This window comes from Budorcas taxicolor, chromosome 19, assembly GCF_023091745.1.
Source record: "Budorcas taxicolor isolate Tak-1 chromosome 19, Takin1.1, whole genome shotgun sequence".
Taxonomy (NCBI): Eukaryota; Metazoa; Chordata; class Mammalia; order Artiodactyla; family Bovidae; genus Budorcas; species Budorcas taxicolor.
The window spans coordinates 8,997,225-9,010,491 of record NC_068928.1 but is presented as its reverse complement, the minus strand read 5'-3'; the positions used below and the strand labels follow the sequence as shown (position 1 = coordinate 9,010,491).

Below are 13,267 nucleotides of genomic sequence, written 5' to 3'. Positions count from 1 at the left end.
ATGACAAGTTTCTTGGATGGTGCCATGTAAGAGGTGTGTTGCTTGTTTCTTTCATGATAGACATGTTTTGGGGGAGTTGGCACCCACAAGCTCCTTCTCGGGGACAACCCTCACCCGCAATCCCTGCTTAAGGGGTGGGCTTATGTCACATGACCTCTCCATTCCTCAGCCACTTGGGATACATGGTCCAACCTCAACAAAAGACTTTGGAATTTGAATCCAGAGAGACTGAGCTAGCTGATTGTGAAAGCAGAAAGAAAAGTTCAGCTTTTTCGGGAGAAGCTCCTGTTTGAGCCATATACAGGTGACTGCATAGGCAGGGAATGGTGAATGGAGGGAGGGGGAGGAGGACCAGCTGTGTCAGTCTTGACAGTTGTTTATCCCCATAGTACCCGACTTCACCTTATTTCAGTGAGAGGTTTACACCATTAAAGTAAACGGCTTCTTTTAATTTAAATTTGTTGGGTTCATAGCCCCTTGCAACTCTAACCATAAGCTATTTCTTCTCTTCAACTCTAATAACCTGACCCCAAAGCCCCAGTTTGATAGTGGAGGAAAGACATGACAGGTGTGTGGTATGAAAGTCCAAGCAAAAAGGAAGCAAGGCACACCAGTGAATTGGGGGAAAAGGCTCAGATGGATATAGGAAGGCTAAACTGGCAGAAATCATGTAGGGAGGGACAGAGGGAAAGAGGAAGGGGAATAGGAGTATATAGAGAGATAGATAATCAACAAACCTTCACAGAGCACTTTCTATGGATAAAGTGATGCCTTAAGTCCCAAATGGATGCTGGAATATTTACAAATACAAATTAACGAATGAGGAAGTGAGTGGATCTTCCCATTCCTGTTGCAAAAAGTGTTGAGTCTGAAGATTGGGGTGCATGGGGTAGTAGCTGTAAGCAGTCAGAGTCTTGCAGACCAAGCCCTCAGTTGATGTCACTCTGTAATCTCAATATCACCCTTGGGCATGTTGCATGGCCCCTCTGGAGTCCAGCCCTCACCCTCGCCACACCTCCCTCACTGCACTGAGGAAGAGCTGCCCTACTTCCAAAACACTGCTCAACTGATAAGGAACAGTTTCAGAATAATAACCATAAAAATAATCCTTACATAGGTTCCATGATTTATAAAATATATCTTGCACATTTTTTATTTGAATCTTTAACAAAAATGAGAATAATAAGACAGATATTGTTTTATGCTAGCTTGGTGAGGAAGAATTCATGACTCCAAGAGAGACCAGGTGGATCATTCCAGGTTACTAGTATGTTAAATAGTGGATCAAAGACTCCCAGTTTAGGGCTAAGTCTCCAAGTTCTGCGCTGTATCATTCTGAACAAAGAACAAAAGGATTATTGGGCAGAGGTCAAAATGCAGAAAACAGGACTTCTCTTCTGGGGAAATGCTGTCATCCTAAGAGGAAACTGTCCAAAAGAGAGAAAGGTGGGTGTGGCTTTCCAAGAGAACATATCTTATTGTCATAGGAATGTTCAAATCAACCTTCACACAAAAATGATAAGGATGGTATCCTTTTTCCTAAAAATCTGAGTTGCTTAATTTCAAAATTATGAAGTTCTAAGATGAACTTCACAACATTTCCAAAGCTATGAAGAGGCATACAGCAACTCTCTCTCTACCTTATAAATGGAAAAGAAAGCCAAAGTGACCCACCCGCTATCACTCCCTTTCTATAAGCCAGCCGGCACCTCCCTAATCTCTTCACTGCTGCCTGCATCTCCTGGTTCCTCAGGGTGTAGATCATGGGGTTGAGCATGGGGGTCATGATAGTTTGGCTAATGGACACAGCTTTGTCCATGGAGAAGGAGGTGAAGGGCCGGGCATAGAGGTAAATGCTTGGAACAAAGACCATAGACACCACGATAATGTGGGTGGTGCAGGTGGAAGCTGCTTTCCTCCTCGCCTGCCCTGAGTGGGACCTCAGCATCACCAGAATGGCTGAGTAGGAGACCAGGAGGAGGAGGAACCAGATGAGGACCAGCACCCCGCTGTTGGAAATGATAAGGAACTCCAGGAGGGAGGTGTCAGTGCAGGCGAGTCTCAGCACTTGTGGAACATCACAGTAGAAGTTATCTAGGATGTTAGGGCCACAGAAAGGCAGTGGGAGCATCAGAGCCAGTTGGGAAATCGAATGGATGAAGCCTCCCACCCAGCTTGCCACCACCAGTCCAGCACAGAGCTGAGTGTTCATGATGGTGACATAGTGGAGGGGCCGGGAGATGGCAACAAGTCGGTCATAGGCCATCACTGAGAGGAAGAAGACCATGGCACCTCCCAGAAAGTGGAAGAAGAAGATCTGGGCCATGCAGCCCTGGTAGGAGATGCTCTTCTTCTTAGAGAGGAAGTCCACCAGCATCTTCGGGGCAGTGACTGAGGAGAAACTGAGCTCTAGCACAGCCAAGTTTCGGAGCAGAAAATACATGGGTGTTTGGAGCCGGGAATCAAAGGTCACTGTGACCATGATGAGGAGGTTTCCCATGAGAGTGGTGGTGTAGACAAGCAGGAACAGCAGAAACAAGAAGAGCTGGAGCTCCTGAGTCTGGGAGAGCCCCAGGAAGACAAATTCTGACACCCATGTGAGGTTCCCTGATGCCATGGTGTCTTCTCCATACACCTAAAGGAAACACACCAGAAAGAGAGAGATGCATGAAATTGTTACCTGTCCTTTTAGTGTTTTTATTGTCCAGGTCTAGATAATGGATGTTTATGCGCAGATTGTAATACCAGGTGCTGATTAAATGGCCTTGTCTCTGGAGAGTTCACTAGTTGGTGCTGGAATATACGTTCTTGTGATATCTTAGAGCCACCCAGTGACACACGTAATTTGCCTTTCAGAGATTCAGTGTAATATGCTGGTGGGAAGACACTTGGGGTGCAAAAGACCTGCAGTCAAATTTCACAGCCTCTATTTCCTTGAGATTTGGCCTTGAGCTTGTTGCTTGATCTCTCTGAATCTCAGTTCCCACTTCTATAGGAAAATTGTTTCCTTAGTAGAAATAGTCTAGGGCAGGGGTCCCCAACCTCCAGGCTATGGATCGGTTCCTCCTGTCAGATCAGCAGCAACATCCTATTAGAAATAGAAAGTACAATGGATGTGATGTGCCTGAGTCATCCAGAAACCATCTCCTTCTTCCCGGTCTGGGGATTATTGTCTTCCAAATACAGGTCCCTGATGCCTAAGAGATTGGGGACTGCTGGTCTAGGAGATTAAGTAAAGTAACACATGAGGTTCCTAGAAGAGTGTCTGGAATATTAAATTGTAATCACTCTCCTCTCTGTATTCTCCTACTCTAAAGATCTTCCCTTCTTCCAGCCTCTATATAATTTTTATACCAATCATTTTTCATGCAATAGTTAGCACATCATAATGTTAATGAACTTCTCATGTATCCCCCTTTTCTTCTCCAATTTATAATGTGCTACAGACATAGGTCTTGAGTCACAATTTATTTGTGCCCTTCTGTGCCCTTCCTTGGGGCTTGCTCATAGTTGCTACTGCTGCTGCTAAGTTGCTTCAGTCATGTCCGACTCTGTGCAACCCCATAGACGGCAGCTCACCAGGCTCCTCTGTCCCTGGGATTCTCCAGGCAAGAACACTGGAGTGGGTTGCCATTTCCTTCTCCAATGCATGAAAGCGAAAATGAAAGTGAAGTCACTCAGTCTGTCCGACTGTTAGCGACCCCATGGACTGCAGCCTTCCAGGCTTGTCCATCCATGGATTTTCCAGGCAAGAGTACTGGAGTGGGGTGCCCTTGCCTTCTCTGTTGCTCATAGTTAGTACTTAATAAATACCTGATGTTAACTGCTGAGTGGGTGAAAACTACTGTGTGTGCAGATCCATGCAGAATAACCTCTGGTCACAGCTGGACACCTGGGACATTCCATTTCTTTCCATCCTCCACAGTAGGTGGCCCCTTGCTTGGTGAAGCTCCCCAGGTCATAGATGGAGACAAGAGGCATAGGGGTAACATTAGTGAAGAAATAGATGAATATATTAGACTTAGAGTTCTTCTGAAAGAACAGCAGTTTTAGAAGATGATATTGAATCCAAGGGTAGAAGAGGAAGAGAATGTTGGAAAGAAATGGAAATACATAAAGACTTAAAGGGAGAAAGGAAATTACAAGAGAGGAAAATGGATGACTAAAAGAGGAATGGAGAGGTGATGTGGGCAGTGGGGCGGGGGAGGTGAATGGGACTTAAGATGAAACAAGACTCAGGGTTAGAGACAGGGGTGACAGGTGAGGGTAAGCGCCCTCCCGAGCCCCTGCTTCCACTTAGCTCCCACCCTGACCTCCCCCATTCCATTATCCGTTAGAGATCACTGCCTTTTTATTTTTCACTTTCATCTTCTTTCACTCCAGTCCACCTTCTACATAGCTGTCCATGAGACCTTTCTAAACACTGATCTGATCACTTTCCCCTCTCATATCTATTCTTGTAGTGATTCCACCAGAGCCTTTTAGGCTTTGTGGATCCAATACTTTGTGGATCAAGTCAGGGTAGAAACAAATACACGTGTGCATGCAACTTTAGCACGTCATACCTGGCTGTAGAACGTAACCTCCTTCTGTGTTTCAAGTCAGCATCTGTGTCTCTGCTGAGCCACTAGTTCTTTAATGGATTATAGTCTTCAACTTGCCACATATTTTTTTTATTTCCAGGTTTATTTCCTGGAATTCTGTTCATACCTCCGAAAGCTTGGAAAAGCCCCACTTACACATCACCCTCTCTGTCTCTGCTGTCACCATTTCTCCCATGCAGAACAAATTCCCATTTCTCTGAATTCTTATAATATTTTGAATTTACCTCTGTTATTCAGATCTTATAATAAATCTTATAATATTATAATATTTTGGATTTACCCCTGTTACCTCCTCTCCGGGAGTTGGTGATGGACAGGGAAGCCTGGTGTGCTGCAGTCCATGGGGTCGCAAAGAGTCAGAGATGACTGAATGACTGAACTGAACTGAACTGACCTCTGTTATAGGTTTACCATCGTTCTTTTTTTTTTTTTTTTCCAGCTTCCCTCCTCTATTCCCTACATTGTAATTTGGAACAGCAACTCTGATACAGCACATGCTCTGCAAATATTGTCAGGTTAATGTAGTAAGTGGGCAACTGACTGTGTGGAGATTTTTAAACTGAATTGCCTTATCTTCTGTTCCCTGTCTCACAAGGTCAGATCTATATGTGCTTAGTAAACTTAATGGGTTTTACATGCAAACAGAAGCAATTATTTTGAAAGCATATTCACCCCAGTTACTTCCCAAGGCTCTCCTCCAACTTTAAACTTGGTGCCATCAAGTCTATCACTTGTTTTTTCTCTCCAGCCTCTAGTAGGTGTTTAAAGAACCTAATTACCACTGACGTATTGGCAGATGTGGAAACCTTCAGGCTCTCACCTTCCTACAGCCCAAATGCAAAAGAGACTGAAGGTCTTACATCTTTCTGGAAGGTCCTCTCTATGCAGCTTCACAGCTTCCTGATCTCTGCCCATCCCTCACACACACGACTAATGGGCATGACTCTGGGGAAGAGTGTGCATCCTCAGGGAGAAATTGTTGGACTGGGCACAGGAAGCAGAGATGGAATGAGTCCTGCTGGGGACGAGGGAACAATGGGAGTTGTTAAAAACTTTCTAAGTCTTTGAGAATTACTATTTGACGATACCCCGCAAGGCAACCTAGATTCAATGCAATCTCTATCAAAATGCCAGTGGTATTTTTCAGAGACCTAGAACAAGTAATTTAAAAATTTGTAGGGAGTGAAAAAGACCACTGTTAGCCAATACAATCTTCAGAACGAGAATTATGCGTCCTGACTTCAGAGTATATTACAAAAATATAGAAATGGTACTGGCACAAAAACAGACACATAGATCAATGGAATAGCATGGATAGCCAGGAACAAACCAATGCATTTAAGGTCAGTTAATTTCCAACAAAGGAGGCAAGTATACACAATGGAGAAAGACAGACTCTTCAATAACTGGTGCTGGGAAAACTGAACAGCTACATGGAAAAGAATGAAATTAGAATATTCTGTCACATAATACACAAAAATAAACTCAAAATGGCTTAAAGACCTAAACGTAAACCATATACTATAACATAGGCAGATACTCTTTCATATAAATGCCACAATATTTTTTTGAATGCATCTCTTAAAATAAAGGAAATAAAAGCACAAATAAACAAATAGAATCTAAAATGTTGGCTTAAAACTCAACATTCAGAATAAGATTCGTGACATTGTATAGGAGACAGGGATCAAGACCATCCCCATGGAAAAGAAATGCAAAAAAGCGAAATGGCTGTCTGGGGAGGCCTTACAAATAGCTGTGAAAAGAAGAGAAGTGAAAAGCAAAGGAGGAAAGGAAAGATATAAGCATCTGAATGCAGAGTTCCAAAGAATAGCAAGAAGAGATAAGAAAGCCTTCTTCAGTGAACAATGCAAAGAAATAGAGGAAAACAACAGAATGGGAAAGACTAGAGATCTGTTCAAGAAAATTAGTGATACCAAGGGAACATTTCATGCAAAGATGGACTCGATAAAGGACAGAAATGATCTGGACCTAACAGAAGCAGAAGATATTAAGAAGAGGTGGCAAGAATACACAGAACTGTACAAAAAAGATCTTCATGACCCAGATAATCATGATGGTGTGATCACTAATCTAGAGACAGACATCCTGGAATGTGAAGTCAAGTGGGCCTTGGAAAGCATCACTACAAACAAAGCTAGTGGAGGTGGTGGAATTCCAGCTGAGCGATTTCAAATCCTGAAAGATGATGCTGTGAAAGTGCTGCACTCAATATGCCAGCAAATTTGGAAAACTCAGCAGTGTACACAGGACTGGAAAAGTTCAGTTTTCATTCCAATCCCAAAGAAAGGCAATGCCAAAAATGCTCAAACTACCGAACAATTGCACTCATCTCACAGGCTAGTAAAGTAATGCTCAAGATTCTCCAAGCCAGGCTTCAACCCTATGTGAACCGTGAACTTCCTGAGGTTCAAGCTGGTTTTAGAAAAGGCAGAGGAACCAGAGATCAAATTGCCAGCATCTGCTGGATCATGGAAAAAGCAAGAGAGTTCCAGAAAAACATCTATTTCTGCTTTATTGACTATGCCAAAGCCTTTGACTGTGTGGATCACAATGAATGTGGAAAATTCTGAGAGAGATGGGAATACCAGACCACCTGACCTGCCTCTTGAGAAATCTGTATGCAGGAAGCAACAGTTAGGACTGGAGATGGAACAACAGACTGGTTCCAAATAGGAAAAGGAGTACGTCAAGGCTGTATATTGTCACCCTGCTTATTTAACTTCTATGCAGAGTACATCATGAGAAACGCTGGACTGGAAGAAACACAAGCTGGAATCAAGATTGCTGGGAGAAATATGAATAACCTCAGATATGCAGATGACACCATCCTTATGGCAGAAAGTGAAGAGGAACTAAAGAGCCTCTTGATGAAAGTGAAAGAGGAGAGTGAAAAAGTTGACTTAGAGCTCAACATTCAGAAAACGAAGATCATGGCATCTGGTCCCATCACTTCATGGGAAATAGATGGGGAAACAGTGGAAACAGTGTCAGACTTTATTTTTTGGGGGGCTCCAAAATCACTGCAGATGGTGACTGCACCCATGAAATTAAAAGACGCTTACTCCTTGGAAGAAAAGTTATGATCAACCTAGATAGCACATTCAAAAGCAGAGACATTACTTTGCCAACTAAGGTCCATCTAGTCAAGGCTATGGTTTTTCCTGTGGTCATGTATGGATGTCAGAGTTGGACTGTGAAGAAGGCTGAGCACTGAAGAATTGATGCTTTTGAACTGTGGTGTTGGAGAAGACTCTTGAGAGTCCCTTGGACTGAAAGGAGATCCAACCAGTCCATTCTGAAGAAGATCAACCCTGGGATTTCTTTGGAAGGAATGATGCTAAAGCTGAAGCTCCAGTACTTTGGCCACCTCATGCGAAGAGTTGACTCATTGGAAAAGACTCTGATGCTGGGAGGGATTGGGAGCAGGAGGAGAAGGGGACGACAGAGGATGAGATGGCTGGATGGCATCACTGACTCGACGGACGCGAGTCTGGGTGAACTCCAGGAGTTGGTGATGGACAGGGAGGCCTGGCGTGCTGCGATTCATGGGGTCGCAAAGAGTCGGACACGACTGAGCAACTGAACTGAACTGAAGGTCCCACCACTTCATGCATCAAGTCCCACCACTTCATGGCAAACAGATGGGGAAACAATGGAAACAGTGACAGATTTTACTTTCTTGGGCTCCAAAATCACTGCAGATGGTGACTGCAGCCATTAAATTAAAAGACACTTGCTCCTTGGCAGCAAAGCTATGACCAACCTAGACAGCAACCCGTGGCATATTCATGTTGATGTATGGCAAAACTAATACAATATTGTAAAGCAATTAGCCTCCAATTAAAATAAATAAATTAAAATTAAAATAAAAAGCAGAGACATTACATTGCCAACAAAGGTCCATCTAGTCAAAGCTATGATTTTTCCAGTAGTCATGTACAGATGTGAGAATTGGACTATAAAGAAAGCTGAGCACCGAAGAATTGATGCTTTTGAACTGTGGTGTTGGAGAAGACTCTTGAGAGTCCCTTGCATTGCAAGGAGATCAAACCAGTCCATCATAAAGGAAATCAGTCCTGAATATTCATTGGAAGGACTGATGCTGAAGCTGAAACTCCAATACTTTCGCCATCTGATGAGAGGAACTGACTCCTTGGAAAGGACCCAGATGCTGGGAAAGATTGAAAGGGGGAGGAGAAGAGGAAGACGGGTGATGAGATGGTTGGATGGCATCACCGACTCAATGGATCTGAGTTTGAATAAGCTCCAGGAGTTGGTGATGGACAGAGAAGCCTGGCGTGCTGCAGTCTGTGGGATCGCAGAGTTGGACATGACCGAGCAACTGAACTGAACTGAACTGACCTAATTAAACTTAACAGCTTTGTGCACAGCAAAGGAAATCATTCATAAAATGAAAAGACAACTACTGAACAGGAGAAAATATTTGCAAATAATAGAATTGATAATGGGTTAATATCAAACATATGTAAACAGCTCATACAACTCAATCTCAATAAAACAAACAACTCAAAGAAAAAGTCTGTAAAACTTAATAGATGTTTTTCTGAAGAGGAAATGTAGGTGGCTAACGAGCACATGAAAAGATGCTCAATGTTGTTAATCATCATGGAAGTATAAACCAAAATCACCATGAGACATCACCTCACAGCTGTCAGAATGGCTATCACTCCAAAGAGCACAAATAACAAATGTTGGCCAGGATTTAGAGAAAAGGGGAACACTTGTGCACTATTGGTGGGACTATAAATTGGTACAACCACATGGAAAATAGTATGGAGGCTACTCAAAAAACTAAGAATAGAACTATGATGTGTGTTAGTTGCTCAGTCATATCTGACTCTTTGTGACCCCATGGACTATAGCCCACCAGGCTCCTCTGTCCATGGGGTTCTCTAGGCAAGAATACTGGAGTGGGTTGCCATTCCCTTCTCCAGGGGATCTTCCTGACCCAGGAATCGAATCTGGGTCTCCTGCATTGAAGGGAGATTCTTTACCATCTGAGCTACCAGGGAAGCCCCTAGAACTATGATATGACCAAGAAATTCTGCTCCTAGGTTTGTTGTTCCGTCCCTCAGTCATGCCCAACTCTGCAGCTCCATGGACTGCCGTACACCAGGCTCCTCTATCCTCCACTAGCTCCCAGAGTTTGCTCAGATTCATGTCCATTGAGTCAGTGATGCTCTCTAGTCATCTCATCCTCTGTTGCCCCTTTCTCCTTCTGCCCTCAGTTTCCCCCAGCATCAGGGTCTTTTACAATAAATCAGCTCTTCACATCAGGCGGCCAAAGTATCAGAGCTTCAGCTTCAGGAACAGTCCTTCCAATGAATATTCAGGATTGATTTCCTTCAGGATTGACTGGCTTGATCTCCTGGTAGTCCAAAGGACTCTCAAGAGTCTTCTCTGTAGCCTAATCCTGCTCTGTCCATGGGATTTTCCAGGCAATAATACTGGAGTGGGTTGCCATTTCCTCCTCCAGGGGATCATCCCAATATTCATTGAAAGGACTGAAACTGATGCTAAACCTCCAATACTTTGACCACCTGATTTGAAGAGTTGACTTATTGGAAAAGACCCTGATGCTGGGAAAGATTGAAGGCAGGAGGAGAAGGGGACGACAGAGGATGAGATGGTTGAATGGAGTCACCAATTCAATGGACATGAGTTTGAGCAAACTCCAGGAAATAATGGAGGACAGGGAAGCCTGGTGTGCTGCAGTTCATAGTGTCACAAGGAATTGGACAAGACCGAGAGACTGAGCAACAAGGATTAGGAGACCAAGATCAGAAAGGATAGAATCTTTCCAAAAGAAACAACATTTCTGGGATTTTTAGGAAGGACCCATTTCATTTCATAGAACAGTGATTCACACACTTGACCATCTATTAGAATCACCTGGCTGTTGTTGTTTATTCGCTAAGTCAAGTCCGACCCCATGTCCAAATATATATTATATATAATAAATAATAATAATGTAGGTTGATTAGTCATGTCTGACTCTTTGAGATCCCATGGGGGTGTAGCTCACCAGGCTCCTCTGTCCATAGGATTTCCCAGACAAGAACACTAGAGCGGGTTACTATTTCCTTCTCCAGAGCATCTTCCTGACCCAGAGATTGAACCCTCATCTCCTGTATTGCAGGCATGTTCTTTACCACTGAGCCACCTGCAAAGCCCAGTAGAATCACCTGGAGGTGAAGTTAAAACTCAGAAACTCCCGAGCAGAATTTTTTATTTGGTGGGTCTTGGGTGGAGCCTGAGAATTCATATTTCAAACAAGTTCTTAGTTAACGCTGACGCTACTTATCTTAGGCCACAGTTTTGAGAACCACTGACTTTGAGTTTCACTGCTCTTGTCAGTACAATAAACAGTTCTGTCTCACAGCATCACCAGACAACTGGTTTAACTGTTTCATTTTTAAAAAAGAATTAATTGTTCTTAACTTGGACAACATCACAGATGAGAAAATGTTTATATAAGACATTGGAAACAAACCTTGTAAACTCTGTCTTTTATTTTGTCAACAAGATTCCAAGATTAATTCCTCATCCACATGCAATTCTAATGCACCATTTTTAAAGCTCTAGTACCATTTACATATGAATTATTATTCAATAAAATCCCTTCTTTTATACAAGGACTAGTACAAGAAATGCATTTTTTTATTGTATTGTGATGAATCAGTCAGAGTCAGATTAGTGGTTTTATAATCTTGGTGGGCTCAATGAATCACAACCTGGACTCAAGACTGCCGGGAGAAATAGCAACCTCAGATATGCAGATGATACCCCTCTCATGGCAGAAAGTGAAGACAAACTAAAGAGCCTCTTCATGAAGGTGAAAGAGGAGAGTGAAAAATATGGTTTAACACTCAACATTCAAAAAAATAAGATCAAGGCATCTGATCCCATCACTTCATGGCAAATAGAAGGGGGAAAAGTGGAAGCAGTGACAGATTTTATTTTCTTGGGCTCCAAAATCCCTATGGACAGTGACTGCAGCCACGAAATTAAAAGATGCTTTCTCCTTGGAAGGAAAGCTATGACAAACCTAGACAGCGTATTAAAAAGCAAAGACACCACATTCCCAGCAAGGGTCCATATGGTCAAAGCTATGGTTTTTCTAGTAGTCATGTACAGATGTGACAGCTGGACCATAAAAAAGGCTGAGTGCTATAGAATTGATGCTTTCGAATTGCGGTGTTTGAGAAGACTTTTGAGAGTCCCTTGGACAGCAAGGAGATCCAACCAGTCCATCCTAAAGGAAATCAACCCTGAATACTCATTGGAAGGACTGATGCTGAAGCTGAAGCTCCAACACTTTGGCCACCTGTTGTGAACAACCGACTCATTGGAAAAGACCCTGATGCTGGGGAAGATTGAAGGCCAGAGGTGAAGGAGGCAGCAGAGGATGAGGAGATGGCTTGACAGCATTATTAACTCAATGGACATGTTTCGAGTAAACTCCAGGAGATAGTGGAGGGCAGAGGAGCCTGGCATGCTATAATTCATGAGGTCGCAAAGAGTTGGACCTGACTTAGCAACTGAACAATGACAACAATCACAGTAAAAACTGTGATTTCTTTGATAGAGTTTCCCATTCTACATGAGACTTCCAGGATGATCTGAGTTCTTTTGTTACAAATATTTCTACTTAGCAAGAACTTAGAAAAACACTATCTGAAGCTCTGGCTTCAACCAAACACAAGAGGTACAGATGTTAAAAACGTGAATTCTCCCAAATTTAGAGCTTTATTCCATTTTAAAAACCAACCACTCATTAAGATAGCATGAGTTGATGCTAGGGAAGAGAATAGGTCTTATCCACCTCTTGGACTGTCAGATGTCACTGACTGTAACATTATTAACAGTGACTAATTAAATTACCTGGATTAATTCATTATTATTCTGATTTGGTTTTCAATAAAAAAAACTTTATATCTTCTACCTTATATATTTCTCCTCTTAAGGCATGTAATTGTTTGTAAACACATTTCAACCCAAAGCTGATTCCTTAGAGCACTATTGTGGATGATAAAATCTGTTGTATTTTTTTACTTTTGTTTTCTCATTTTGGCTGCACTGGGTATTTGTTGCAGCTATGCAGAGGCTTTTCTAGTTACATTTGGCAGGCTTCTTATCGTAGAGCATGGGCTCTAGAGATATCAGGTTCAGCAGATGTAGGCTCAGTTGCCCTGTGGCACCTGGGAGCTTAGTTCCCTGACCAGGGGTAGAACTCATGTCCCCTGAATTGCCTGGTAGATTCTTAACCATTGGATCACCAGGAAAGTCCCAATAAATCTGTTTTAGAAATTCACTACAACGTGGCTTATTGTTTTGGACTTACTGTACTTGGCCCATTTTGGATGTTCAATAAATGTTTGTGTAAAGACTGATAAACAGAAACTTCAGTTAAATAGAGTTGAGAGACCAGAAGGGGGAGCTTTCAAATGCTGTGACAATCACAGAGCCCAATAGGAAGAAGAAAATCTCCTCTTTCCTGGCATGGTCTCAAGCAATGAAAAGCCATGACCTCTGTTTACTGCAGACTTCCAGCCTCATTTCTCTCTCTAAATACATTCTTTTCCCTTCCCACAGGGGACATGCATATTGCTAATGGT

At 42.7% G+C, this 13,267-nt stretch overlaps 1 protein-coding gene across 1 annotated transcript; it reads right to left on the bottom strand.

The window, feature by feature from the left end:
* Nucleotides 1-1,330: 1,330 nt before the first annotated feature.
* Nucleotides 1,331-2,617, bottom strand: LOC128064771 (olfactory receptor 4D2-like). Its single transcript, XM_052657705.1, has 2 exons — nt 1,675-2,617; nt 1,331-1,335 (listed from the first exon to the last, which is right to left on the bottom strand). Exons 1-2 carry the CDS (start codon nt 2,615-2,617, stop codon nt 1,331-1,333), a joined length of 948 nt encoding a protein of 315 aa, XP_052513665.1.
* Between the last annotated feature and the right edge of the window lie 10,650 nt (nt 2,618-13,267).